General features: G+C 46.7%; 1 protein-coding gene across 6 annotated transcripts in view; it reads left to right on the forward strand.

Moving 5' to 3' along the window:
• The first annotated feature begins 290 nt into the window (after positions 1 to 290).
• TSPAN2 (tetraspanin 2) overlaps positions 291 to 12,049 on the forward strand; it is a 43,962-nt gene continuing 32,203 nt past the window's right edge. For 2 of the 6 annotated variants that reach the window (XM_030869131.2, XM_070045522.1), the window contains exon 1: positions 975 to 1,110. In XM_030869131.2, the coding sequence (XP_030724991.1) occupies positions 1,042 to 1,110 (69 nt within the window). In that variant the 5' untranslated portion in view covers positions 975 to 1,041. Of the gene's footprint in view, positions 392 to 492; positions 798 to 974; positions 1,111 to 3,689; positions 3,709 to 11,703; positions 11,802 to 12,049 lie in introns of those variants that run through there. The other 4 variants (XM_070045526.1, XM_060300899.2, XM_060300886.2 and 1 more) reach the window with 4 other exon arrangements.

A 12,049-nucleotide genomic window follows, 5' to 3' on the forward strand; every position in this document is an offset into this window, starting at 1 on the left:
TACTATCCCTGGCCTATAAGGGGCACTTAAAGTTTTACTGAATTAATGCATAGGCTCCCTGGATTTTACACTTTCTTGTCGCCCCCGTGCTGCCTGGCACCACATGTTGCAGACACTTAGTCATTCGGAGTGGGAGCCTGGTTTCCCCACCAGACCCCTAACTTAATAAAATAAAGCGAAACAAAACCTTCCCCCCTTTGCTCCCATTTCCACATCACAATAATCCCCGAGGATTTGGATTCCTTTCCAAGCTCTCCCATCAGTCGAATACAGCAGGACCCGGAGTGTCTGACTCCCCTCCAATGGCCAGGCCGAGCAGGATGGGTCGCAGTCTTCTGGGCGCAGGGAAGCCGCATCCCACGCCTTCTTCTCCCAGTTCTTGCCTATTAAGGTAAGAGTTGGAGTCGCGCGGAAGGGGCCGAGGGAGGGTCCCCTAGAAGCTGCTTCCGCGGCCTGTGCGCTCGCAAGGCGCTGGGGAATCACAACGTGGGACCGGATGCCCCGGGCCGGGTGTCCCGCGACGGGTACTGCCAGCTTCTGGGCGGCTTTGGGTCCTACTTATCTCTTCTACCCGAGGCCATCTTCCTAGTTTCCATAGCCACCAGGGCCGTGTCCTTATTCTCAACCATCACCGCAGGCCTCAAATAAGTCTTTGCACAGAGCTCTGATTAAATGAGTCTCGGGTCTCCAGTGGACGCTCCTTCCTCGCAGATGCTCCGATAACCACCGCGAGAGGGGTGCCTGCGGGGCTCGTCGCCCGGCCTGGGGAGGGAAGGAGGCGGCCTCTCGTTCCGGAGGTGAGCGGGGTACCTGCTCCTTCTGGCCGCTCGACCCCCACCCAGCGGCGCTCCCACCCATCGCCAGCCTCTTGGCTCGGGGTCCTCCCCGGCCCTCTCTCACCTTGTGCCGGCTCCAGCCCCGCCCCCCCGCCGGCCCCGCCCAAGGCCCCTCGCGCTCCGCCCCCTCCCCGCCGGCTCCCGGCGCTGCCGGAGCTCCGAGTCCGGGCCTGGGGACTCGGGATCCCGCCGCCGGGGCCGCAGCATGGGGCGCTTCGGCGGGGCCCTGCGGTGCATCAAGTACCTGCTGCTCGGCTTCAACCTGCTCTTCTGGGTGAGACCCGGAGCGGAAAGGGCCGGGCAGGGGAGGGGGCTGGGCGGGGACGCAGGGCAGGGGGCCCCGGGGAGCTGACCGCTGCGGCTTCCGAGCCGGGCTCCTGAAGGCAGGGTGTTCAAAAAGACGGAGGGAAGAAAAAGGCAGACAAAGCGGGCGGGGTGGGGAGGGGGGGAGGGAGGGAAAGATGGAGGGGGAGAGAACCGACAGAGAGAGAGATTCAGCAATGAGAAATGGTGAAAAGGGGGGAGACCCCGTGCGGCTCTTCCCTTTGAGGAACCTCTCTGCCTCGGTTTTCATCTGGAGTCTGGTAACACCAGGTGCGGGGCCACCAGCTTCTCTGCGCACACACCCCCTTCTCGCTCTGTCTTTCCGCTGGAGCAGGGGCCCGCCAGGGCGCCGGGACTGCCAGAGGTGGTGCCCCATCCGGAGTGTGCGGAGACATCACCTGGCTGTGGCGGGCTTGTGTAGGAAATTGGGGGTAGCAGTGGAAGTGGTATTGGTGGGGGTTCAGCCTTTTTCTGGGCATTAGGGGAGGGTACCGCTGGATGGAAGGAGGCGGTGGTGCTCTTCTGTGAGGGAATGGGCGGAAGGGAGGGGCTTGCAAGGGGCAGCAGCACCTCCCCACAAACCCCAGCTCAAAGCCTTTGCTAAATCCTACTGCTCCCAGAGATGATCTCATTCAACTTTGCGTTGAATGAACAACATTCCCAGGATTAGTGGTTCACCGGCTGATAGGGCCATGACCCTTGTCTCCTGTATTACTGGGACAAGATTAGGGCTAGACCATCCCTAGATTCCTGGATATTCTGCCTCAGGCCCTGAAGGACTGGGAGACAAGGTCTGAAAATTGTCTTTGCACATTTCCTCTTGGGCTTCCTCAAGGGAATGTCAGTCACTATAACTGCTCAGACAGACCCTGAAGGAAAATACAGATCTTGCATTGGGTGAAGAAGTTCTTAGAGCTGGGAGGGAGCAGCAAGGGGGCTGGGTGCTTGAAAATAACTAGGATAGAGGAGGTTGCTGTTTGTCTTATCTGCTCTGGGGAGTTTGTTTTCCCGTGACTCCAACTAATTAATTATTGAAGGATGGTCTCTGCTTGTGTCTGCCAACCCATTAGCCCAGATGCCTGGGTGACTCCAGCAATTCCAAGCTCTCAGAGGTCAAGTTGCCATCCTCAGCATCCTGCAGCAGGGGAAGGTGTGAAGGAGGTACCCCATAGACAGCCCTGAATTTTAAAAATACACATGGCTTTTGTACGCTTGGGCATTTACATCCAGCATACTATCGGGAAGGGCATTTCTAAAGGCCCTTTATGTTGTGCTTTTGAATAGTCTGGCTTAATTTCAAAAACTGTTAATTATAAATGTCATGCTTTAGTGACACTCTTCACTCTCACTGCTTACAAATTCAAAAGAGGTTTTATCGAAGTCTGAGAAGGAATTCTTAGGCTGGGTACAGTGCTTATTTAGTGCCTGATGCTGTGCCAGCCTTTCCAAGATAATAGGCAACATTTATTGAGCATTTTCAGTGTGTCAGGGACAGTGCTATGCACACTGCATTCATTATTAACTTAATCCTCACAACAATCCTGAGGTGCATACTGTTATTATCCCCATTCTTACAAATAAGGAAAAACTGAGGCTCAAATAGGTCCACTTGCCCAAGGTCACACAGCTAATGAGTGGCAGAGGTGGGACTCAGACTCAGCCTTCATGCTCCTAAGCACTGTGGTACATGTAGTTAACCAGTGGTTCTCAAAGTGTGAGTCCTGGGCCAGTAGCATCAGCACCTCCTGGGAACTTGCCAGAGACGCACATTCTCAGCCCCATCACAGGCCTGCTGAATCAGAAATTCTGGAGGAGGGACCCAGCAATCTATTTAAACAAGTCCAGGAAATGCTTATGCTTGCTCAAGTTTGAGAACCACTCTGTTAAAGAATCAATGCACAAGAACTGTAAAAATAACTTATATATGTAAATATAAATAAATATACATAATTTATATTGACAAAAGTATATATATATAATTTATAAATTAAAAATACTGTTCCCTAAGCTGCTAATCTAGTTGAGGAAATGACCAATGAATATAGAACAACAACAAACAAACAACAACAGCATATAATCAAGTGACAAATTTCACACCTCTGACTCTAAACACAGGAAGGAAGGGAAGTAGGAACAAAGCAATGTTAGAGTGCCTATCATGTATTAGCCGCTGGGGTTAGGCATGACCTTTTATATATCCGACCTAATTAAGGAGTTCCCAGCAATAGTGAGGAGTTGGGACAGTTGTCCCGAAGAAGGGGACGTTTAAGCTGAAGATTGAAGGACTGGTAGGATGGAGGTGGACAAGGGTGAGGGGGGTGACACACCACCCACGGGCAGAGGAACAGAGCAAGGGTGAGTGTGACCACCAGCTGACGAAAGGATCAGGCTCAAGTGCAGAGATCGCAAGCAGAGTGTGCTTGAGCAAATTATCTTTACTTCTAGCCCTGTTTTCTCAGCTGAACAATTGAGGTAAAAGAGTTGCTGAGAGGATTCAAAGGAAATATGTAAAGTATCTGACTTCACCTTCCTGTGAGCCCAGTATGTAGTAAGTGCTCAAATTTTTTTAATTATTACTTTTATTATTAAGTGCCTGGCACATAGAAAGCATTTAATAAAAGTTAGTGCTCTTTCCCCAGAGTCCCTTAGTATCGGGGAATAGTGTATATCTTTGCCAAGTAACTTACAGCTTGTCTTTGCTTTAGGATGACTACACACTGGCTTCTCAGTTTGTACTTGTGGATTTTCCCCACTAGGACTTAGAATACTCTGAGAGCAGGAATCTTTTTCTGTCTTGTTCATGGATATATCTCCAGCGCCTAATAGCACCCAGCTTATAGAAGGCACTCCATAAACATCTGTAGAAAGAATTGATGAATCTACAGGTTAGGGAACTGGATACAAATGGCCTTCCCGATTTGCAAAGGTAATCAATTGTCAACTTTATCTGGAGGACTGAGCCTGTCTCTTCCTGCTCATTCCCTGTCGGTTTGTTCTTTGTACAGATTGGGCCCAGGAGGAGAATATGGGGCCTTCCTCACTCTCAGTTCCATGGGGAATGGGGACCAGGGACCAGCAGCAGTCACAGACAGCTCTCCCATGTCTATAACTGTACAACCAAAGGGAAAGGGGCGACCTGAAACAGGCTCCTAATTATTTAGAGGAAAGCGATTGTTTGGGATAAATTGTCTAGATGTGTACCTTCACTGTAACTGAGGGAACCTGATTCCAGGAAAGCCCCACCCTAGTTTTTGAAGTTGTTTTTTTTCCTGGTTAGAGGGTTTGTGGGAAGTTTGGGGAAGGGGGAGAGGGCAGGGGACAGTTTTCCTGGAAGGACAGGCATTCGCCATGACTTCAGGCGTTCTATTTACACACTCTTAGATGCTTGCGTGCCTGTCCTTCTGAGGTCTGGGGTCCCCCTGGGTGACAGCACTTCCTTTCCTGTCAGGAACTCACCAGAAGGCAGACGCAGAGGCTGGGTCGGGTATGTTTTGTGATCTGCAAATCGATTCGCAACCTCCTTCTGGCAGCTGGGTGAAGTTTCCCTAGGCTGTGCTCCTGGTTTTATAAACATTCAGCTAGAGCCTGCCAGAGCCAGCAGAGCACTCCCCGGCCCAGGGCTGCTGACTGTGCTCACCATTGAATTTTAACAAAACAAAAGTAAAGCCTGGCCCCAAGCCCCACTAAATTAATTTCTCTTTTCATGGCTGATGTCTAACATGAAACCCCTCCCAATATCTGTCATGTCTAAATTCGGACATTACAGTCAGATAGCATGGCATGGTCCCATGCCTTTCACTGCGATCACCTTTTTTTTTTTTCCCCTCCGTTGCATAGTGATATAAATAAAACACCACAATCTACCAAGCCACGTGTGTTGGTTTAAAGAAGAAAGAAAAAAACCTGGGCTCTGTTTATTCCTCGGTTTGTTGTTGTGTACTCGGCGTTTTCCCACCGCTGTGCTGTGTGAGCTGCTCAGGGTCGCCGACCAACAGGAAGCAGGACCGTTCATTGTTGAAAGTCAGATGCCATATATGTATGGCTTGTTTGAAGTTGCTCTCCTTTCCTTCTCACTGTTATTAATGCACCTCTGGAGTTTCACTTGGTGATGCCTAACAGGTGCTTTTAGGAAAGACCGTGTCTCGTGGGCTTACGAGATGTCTGACTTGTCTACTCCTCTTTCCCAAATTCATTTCAAACTGTAGCTCCAGAGCTACCACCTGTCAGAAAGACTTGTTTAAAAAAATACCCGAAGAAAGTATTCTATGGGTCCACCCGAAAGCTAGACCACCCCAGAAGGCAAATAGGAATTTCCTTGGCCCTGTCGTTGGATAGTCTCCATTTCTGATTTCTGTCAAGGTGGGGAGAGAGCGGCAGCCTCCCCTATTTTGGACCAGAGGGGCCCAGTGGTTCTGGGAGGGGCAGGACTCTATGATAGGAGCCAGCCTGCAGAAGCCAGAGCTATGGTTCCAGGAGTCTGGTAGACCTCGGCCAGGTCTAGGCAGCATGGCAATTCACATCCACGAATTCAAAGCCTGGAAGGTGGATACTGGCATCTCACTTCCTGGGTTTATTCCTGGCCATAGTATTTACTAAACAGGGGTGCTTCGTTAGTAAGCTGTTTAACCTCTTTGAGCCTCCATTTTCTCATCTATATAATGGACATAATCAAGTATCAACATCAGTGTATGACTTTGGTGCAGATAAAAGAGTAAATATATGTAAAGTATTAAGTATGGTACATGAGATAGTAAATATTCAGTAACATAGATATATATTACTGGTAGTCATATTTAAACAGTAGAAAACAAGTGGGAAAGTGGAATCTAGAATCCAAGAGATTCATAAAGGTAAGGAGAAGTAGGAAACAGGTGTCCTAAGTCCAACCAACCAAGCAAAGTGGCAAGAGTCTTGTAGCTTATCAAAGGCCTGAAGTCTTTCCTCTGCAATTAGTCACTCAGCAAGTACGTGCTTACCACCGGCTATGTGCCCAGCACCCTACCAAATGCTGGGCACCATTCAGAAATGGTTGAGACGCAGTCCTTGATCTTGAGGCACTCAAAAGACCTTTATCTGGTGCTCCTTTGTGCCTTTGAGTATAGTTTACTGACTCTTTAATGTCTTTGCTCCTCGGGGCAGGGAGTGTGCTGTGCTGGTATCCTTCTTCTTCCATCTCTCAGCACCTAGAATAGCTTCGGCGGTCACTGGCACAGCTCTGGCTAACAGACCCTAGCGCTGGAGCCGTTTGTTTGTTCCCCGCCCTGCTTCTGTGCTACCAAGGGAAGGCCAGGGGGTAGAAATAGGAAAACCTTTGGTGATCAGTGCCTCTCAAACTTGAACATGAATACAAATCTTGTTCAAATATATATTCTGATTTGGTAGGTCTGCATTTCTAAGAAGCCCCCAGATGCTGTTCATGCTGCTGGTCCAGGGAACACACTTTGAGAAGCACCGGTTTAGATGTGGCCTTAAGAGGTCAAAGATCCACTGGTGGCTCTCATTTCTGAATGGGGCAGGGAGCGCCCTTCCTTTAGGCCTGCTCACCTGGCTTCCTTGTGGCAGTTCTCTTAATTCCATTTACCACTTTACCGTTATTCTTCTAAGAATTTTCTTTTACACTGAGACTTGTTGGTTTCTACAATTACCAGGAGGCCACCTGTCCATTGCCCATTATGTTTCACTGTGTTATTCCAGAATATGTAGTATCTTTGGGTCTCCAATCATGTGTGACAAAAGAGAACATAACTTCCATTCCCCACCTTAACACTGACAGTTAATATCACAACAGGGCTGTTCTCCTAAAGCAAGTGACACTCTACTAACCATCATGTCATGCTTGCAAAGGAATTAAGGAGAAGGAATTGAGAAAGAAGCCCATAAGATGGGGCGACCAGATGGGCTGAGAGCACATGATACAGACGAATAGGGGTTACCTTGGCTTGCTTTTTTCATCCTCTTTGGGTTTAATTAGGGACAAAAATAACATTCATATGATGCTTTGGTTTAAAAATGCTCTTACATACATTATCCCATTTGATCATGAATCACAACAATCCCATGAAGTAATGTAATCCCCGTTTTACAGATGTGAAAGCCGAAAGGCAAGCACAGTATGTCTGGGGTCCAAGAGTTCGGGAGGAGCAAAGCCAAGATTCACACCCTGGTCTTCTGATTTTAAACCCTGTGTTCTTTTCACTGTACACATTTATGAGGGCACATGGAATATAAGGTATAATAAATGCTACTGGCTTAGAAAACGTGAAGTTTATGGCTGGGGAGATTATATCCAGTGTTGGATTGTCTTGATGCATTCCAGAAATGCAGGTGCAAAGAGGTGCATAACGCTCTGGCACGTGGGAGAAAGAAGAGAAAGGCTGAGAACACCCCTGATTGGTTTAAGGCAGAGGAAAAGCAAGATGGGAATTGAGAAAGGGTGTGTATCAAGAGACAGTGTTTAAAATTAGTTTCAGTAGCAAGAACCTGAAGAAGCATATTAAGCATTATATAAATGGAAGGTACGTGCTGGCTGCTTCCCCATGCACATTTTGTATATTAGCTTCCTTAATCCTCACAGTGACCTTCTGAAATAGCAGCTCTTGTCACCCCTAGTTTATATATAAGGAAACAGAGGTACAGAGAGTTTAAGAGCCTTGTCCGAGGCCTCAGAGCTGGCCAGTGGCAGAGCTGGGTTTCTGTGCGTGGCCCCAGAAACTGTCCTCCTAACCACTCCAAGTCTACAGACTGACAAGAAGAGAAGAGTGAAGCTGTGATGAGCATGTGAATTCCAGACCTGCACTCTCCAATATGGCGGCTGTGCTACTAACCACATGTGGCTTTTCACACTTAAATTAATCTATATTAAAAGGAATTTAATATTCACCTTCTAAGTTGCACTAGCCACGTCTCAAGTGCTCAGTGACCATGGGTGGCTAGTGGCTGCAGTATTGGACAGCACAGACAGAAAACATTTATATTTACATCACTGGAGAAAGTTCTTTTGGATAGCTCTAGCCTAAATATAGTTATTCTTTCTCTCATAAGTCATCTTTTCCTGTTTTTCTCTTATTGGGTCTTATAAAAACTAAAACTAAAGAGAGAGGGGGAACATACTTTCTGGAAAGCAGGACCGACATACCTAGTATAGAGGTTTAGAAACTCAAGGGAATCCCAGCTGTCATGGAAAGAGTGTAGTGCTAAAATAAAAATTCGTAGAGGAAGGCAGCCGAGGACTAAATCATTAGAATCGTGGCCATGGTGTTTCCTATCTTGAGTAGGATTAAGTTTTCAGTTTGAATATAACATTAGTGAGTCTACCGCCATAATAACAATAAGTGCTGGGCAATCACAGTTCCGAGTGGTTCTAAGCGTGTAAGGTGAACTCATGTAATCTCTTAAGGAGGCACTATTATTACCCCCATGTTGCAGCTGAGGAAGCTGAAGGTTAGTGAGGTTAAGGGACTTGCCTGAGATCACAGGACTACTAAGTGGCAGAGCCTGATTCAAACCCGGGATGCCTAGAACCCCGTTTTTATCTGCTACAACTCCTCGACAACACAGCGTATACATGTGGATTGTTTTTGTTACTATCCTGTCCAAGAGCATCATTATTCAGTCTGAATACTCAGAAGAGGTAAAATGTTCTACAAGAGCAGTTGGGGAATGTTCCAAGGTGTGTGCCAAGCCCTGTCCTCCCCATTGTAATGGTGACTGGGAAAGAGTCAGCTTATAAACTGGGGCAAAGGAATTAGGCAGGGACAACAGAGCCCCCCAGTGGGGCAGGAATGGGGCCTGGAAGCTGCTGTCACTCATCCAGGAAGCCCACGTGGTCTCCCTGTGCTCCTTGTACCCGTCTAGTCCCCTGTAAGTGGCCCAGTGCTGCCTGCCTCTCTGACCCCAAATGATTTCTGGTCAAATTGCTGTTAAGAAAAATTCACTCTAGAATACAAGACTTTCAGGATTCCATTCAAGCTAACTTTTGAATAAACAAAGTGTTTTGGCTTGTTCCAATCTAACCTGAGTTTTACCTGAAGCGTTTTTTTCTCCCATTGTCTGTCTGTAACAACTAAAACCGGGTGAAGATCATTATTATTGATTGATATTCAAAAATCCTGTTTATCTGCTCAAGCGTAGTTCTCTCAAACTACCTTGAAAAATATTAGGCTGTAAAATAAATATTGTTTAATGTTCCATCTTTGCTTATGTAAAAGTGCAATATAGTTGAGATGTCATAGACGTCAGGGTAGCCCTCAAAGTCCTGTTTACTCAGAGGGCAAGCCTGGGATAAGAGCCAGCTGGATGCTGCCAGGAGGGAGTTCAGAGATCACAGAAAAGACCATTATTGTCCTCCTGGAGCTCGTCCCCCCGGTCAGGTAAGACAGACACTGGCTTTAAATCACTTTGATAACTTGGTGGATTGGATTTTACTTTAGTTGTATTTGATCTTCATTTGATAGAGCCGTCTGCTCAGTGGAATCATTAGCCAGTAGCCTGTGGCATTTGTTTTTACTGTATGAAGAAAACTATACAGCCATCATCTTTCTCCTAATCCTTACTGATCTCTCCTCTCCTTTTCCCTGTATCTCTTTAGAAGAAGGCATTGTGTACAACCACTGAATAAATACATACACTTTCCATATCTATATTTATCTGCTTTATCATTCAGAGCAAGCTTTTCATCCTGGCTCAGTTTCCTTCCCCGACCTTGGTATCCCCCCAGCACTTTTGTACTATCCCCCCCCCACCCCCCAGCAATGTCAATTGATCCACACAAGTTAACTCTAACAACCTAAACAAACAGCAGAAGGTATAATTAGGACAAATATGTAGCCCAATTATCTTTCTGGAGATGCATAGAACACTCCTGCTCTATCGTGGTTTGAATTGCAGAACCCATCCATTAGTGCAGAGAATTAAGCATTGATTTTTAAAATATATCCTTACCTGAAGGAAGTCTTTCAGGAATTTCTTAGCATAAGCTTGTTCTTATGAAATTGTTGTGAGGAAAATAATAGGGGAAATCAGAAACACTGGCAACTAACCAGTGCGTTTCCAGACTGACACCCATGCATTTCCAACCTAGCAGCCGTCTCATCATATGCTGCCATAGTCCTGCCTCCCAATTCCACCTCACCTGGTCCTGATGTTGAGGCAAGGGTAGCAAGCTTCCTCAGAGGTGGTTTCACCTGGATGTCATATGGCATTTGGCTCTTGGATTTCTTCTGACAAAATCCTTGATTTTGAGGAAGTGCCATCTCAATCCTTGCCTTGCTTTCACTGCATAATTGGATGAAAATCTTGGGAGCTGGCTTACCTCTTTGAGAAAATTAGTATCATCTTCTAGAGCAAATGTGCTTCCGACTTTTGCCTGCTAAAAGGATGCAACTCCCACTACCCTTATGGTATCATAATGTGATTTGCAATCAGATCAAGAATTGTGAGTGTTCATTACCTGATTCCATCTGGGGTGAGAATTGCCACCAAGAGCAAGTATTAGCTTAAAAGCTTTTAATGACATTTCTCGGATTGAAGTGTCATTTCCCTCTGAGTGACGTCATCCCAAAGAATAGAATTGCAAAAGAGTTGGGTATGTATGTACATGGTATTCACCCTGGAGGGGCAGGAATACAGAATTCATTTTGTTTATTTTTTCATTCAAGTGCATTGTGTGTGTGTGTGTGTGTGTGTTGCCATGATTACATTAAGTATTCATATGTCCTGCCTATAAAAGGCATGTATAGATTTATTCTTTGTGTCCATGCCTGATGCATGGCACACATCCCTGCAGGCTTGGAAAACACAGAACTGTTACTACCTTCTCTAGTTTTGTTTTGTTTTTCTGTGGGAAAATGTTTTGCTGAGTATATTCAACAGTGTATTCACACAGTGCCATCTGAGGTGTCTGCACAGTGTTTCCCAGGTGCAGATGAATTTGAAATCAGTACTTTGGGAAGTATTCCCTTGGAGGGCTGTGAAGGAGTTTGTTCACAATTGCTTCTATCAGCCTGTCTTAGGTCAAGTCGCCATAAAAAAAAAAAACAAAAAACAAAAAAACAACTATAGATTGGGTGGCTTAAACAATAGGAATTTATTTCTCACAGTCCTGGAGCCTGGAAAGTCAAGATCAAGGTATCAGCTAATTCAGTTCCTGGTGAAAGCTTTCTTCCTGGCTTGCAGACAGCTGCCTTCTCCCCGTGTCCTACGTGGCAGAAAGCACTCTCTGGTGTCTCTTATGAGGGAATCCCATCTTGGGAGCCCCACCCTCATGACCTCATCTAATCCTAATCACCTCCCAAAGGCCCCACCTTGAAATGCCATCACATTGAGGGTTAGGGCTTCAACGCATGAATTGTGGCAGGGAGCACAATTCAGTCAACAGCACAGCCTAAACTGTACCTTTGTGAAGGCCCTCCATGCATTCATTTAACAGATGTCTGTTGGGAGGTGGCTGTGCAAGGCAGAGGGGTAGGTGCTTGGGACACAGCAATATAAACCCTGTCCCTTCCCTCACATAGCTCAGGACTTAATTTTTCTTTTTTAATTACAGAAATATTTAAACAGAAGTGGTTGTATGAGACATGGAGGAAGACACACACCTGGGCTAGGCTATGCTTCGCAGAGGAAGTGACATGAGAGCTGACAGCTGTGAGTGGGTGTGAGCCAGGTGGAGGGGAGCAGAGGAGAACTTTGTAAGCTAAGGAAATAGCAAGAGCAGGGTCCCCAAGTGGGAGAAGGAACTGAAACTGTGTGGCTAGAGCTTCTGAGGATAATTAACTGGGTCTCCTATCTAGGGAAAAGCACATGAGCTGCCTGAGAACATCCCTAAGTGATGCTTTTTACCCAGAAAGGGAGCTTTCTGGTGGGTTTAGTCATCAGACAGCAGAGTAGCATGT

The sequence above is a fragment of the Globicephala melas genome, chromosome 1, assembly GCF_963455315.2.
Source record: "Globicephala melas chromosome 1, mGloMel1.2, whole genome shotgun sequence".
Lineage (NCBI taxonomy): Eukaryota > Metazoa > Chordata > Mammalia > Artiodactyla > Delphinidae > Globicephala > Globicephala melas.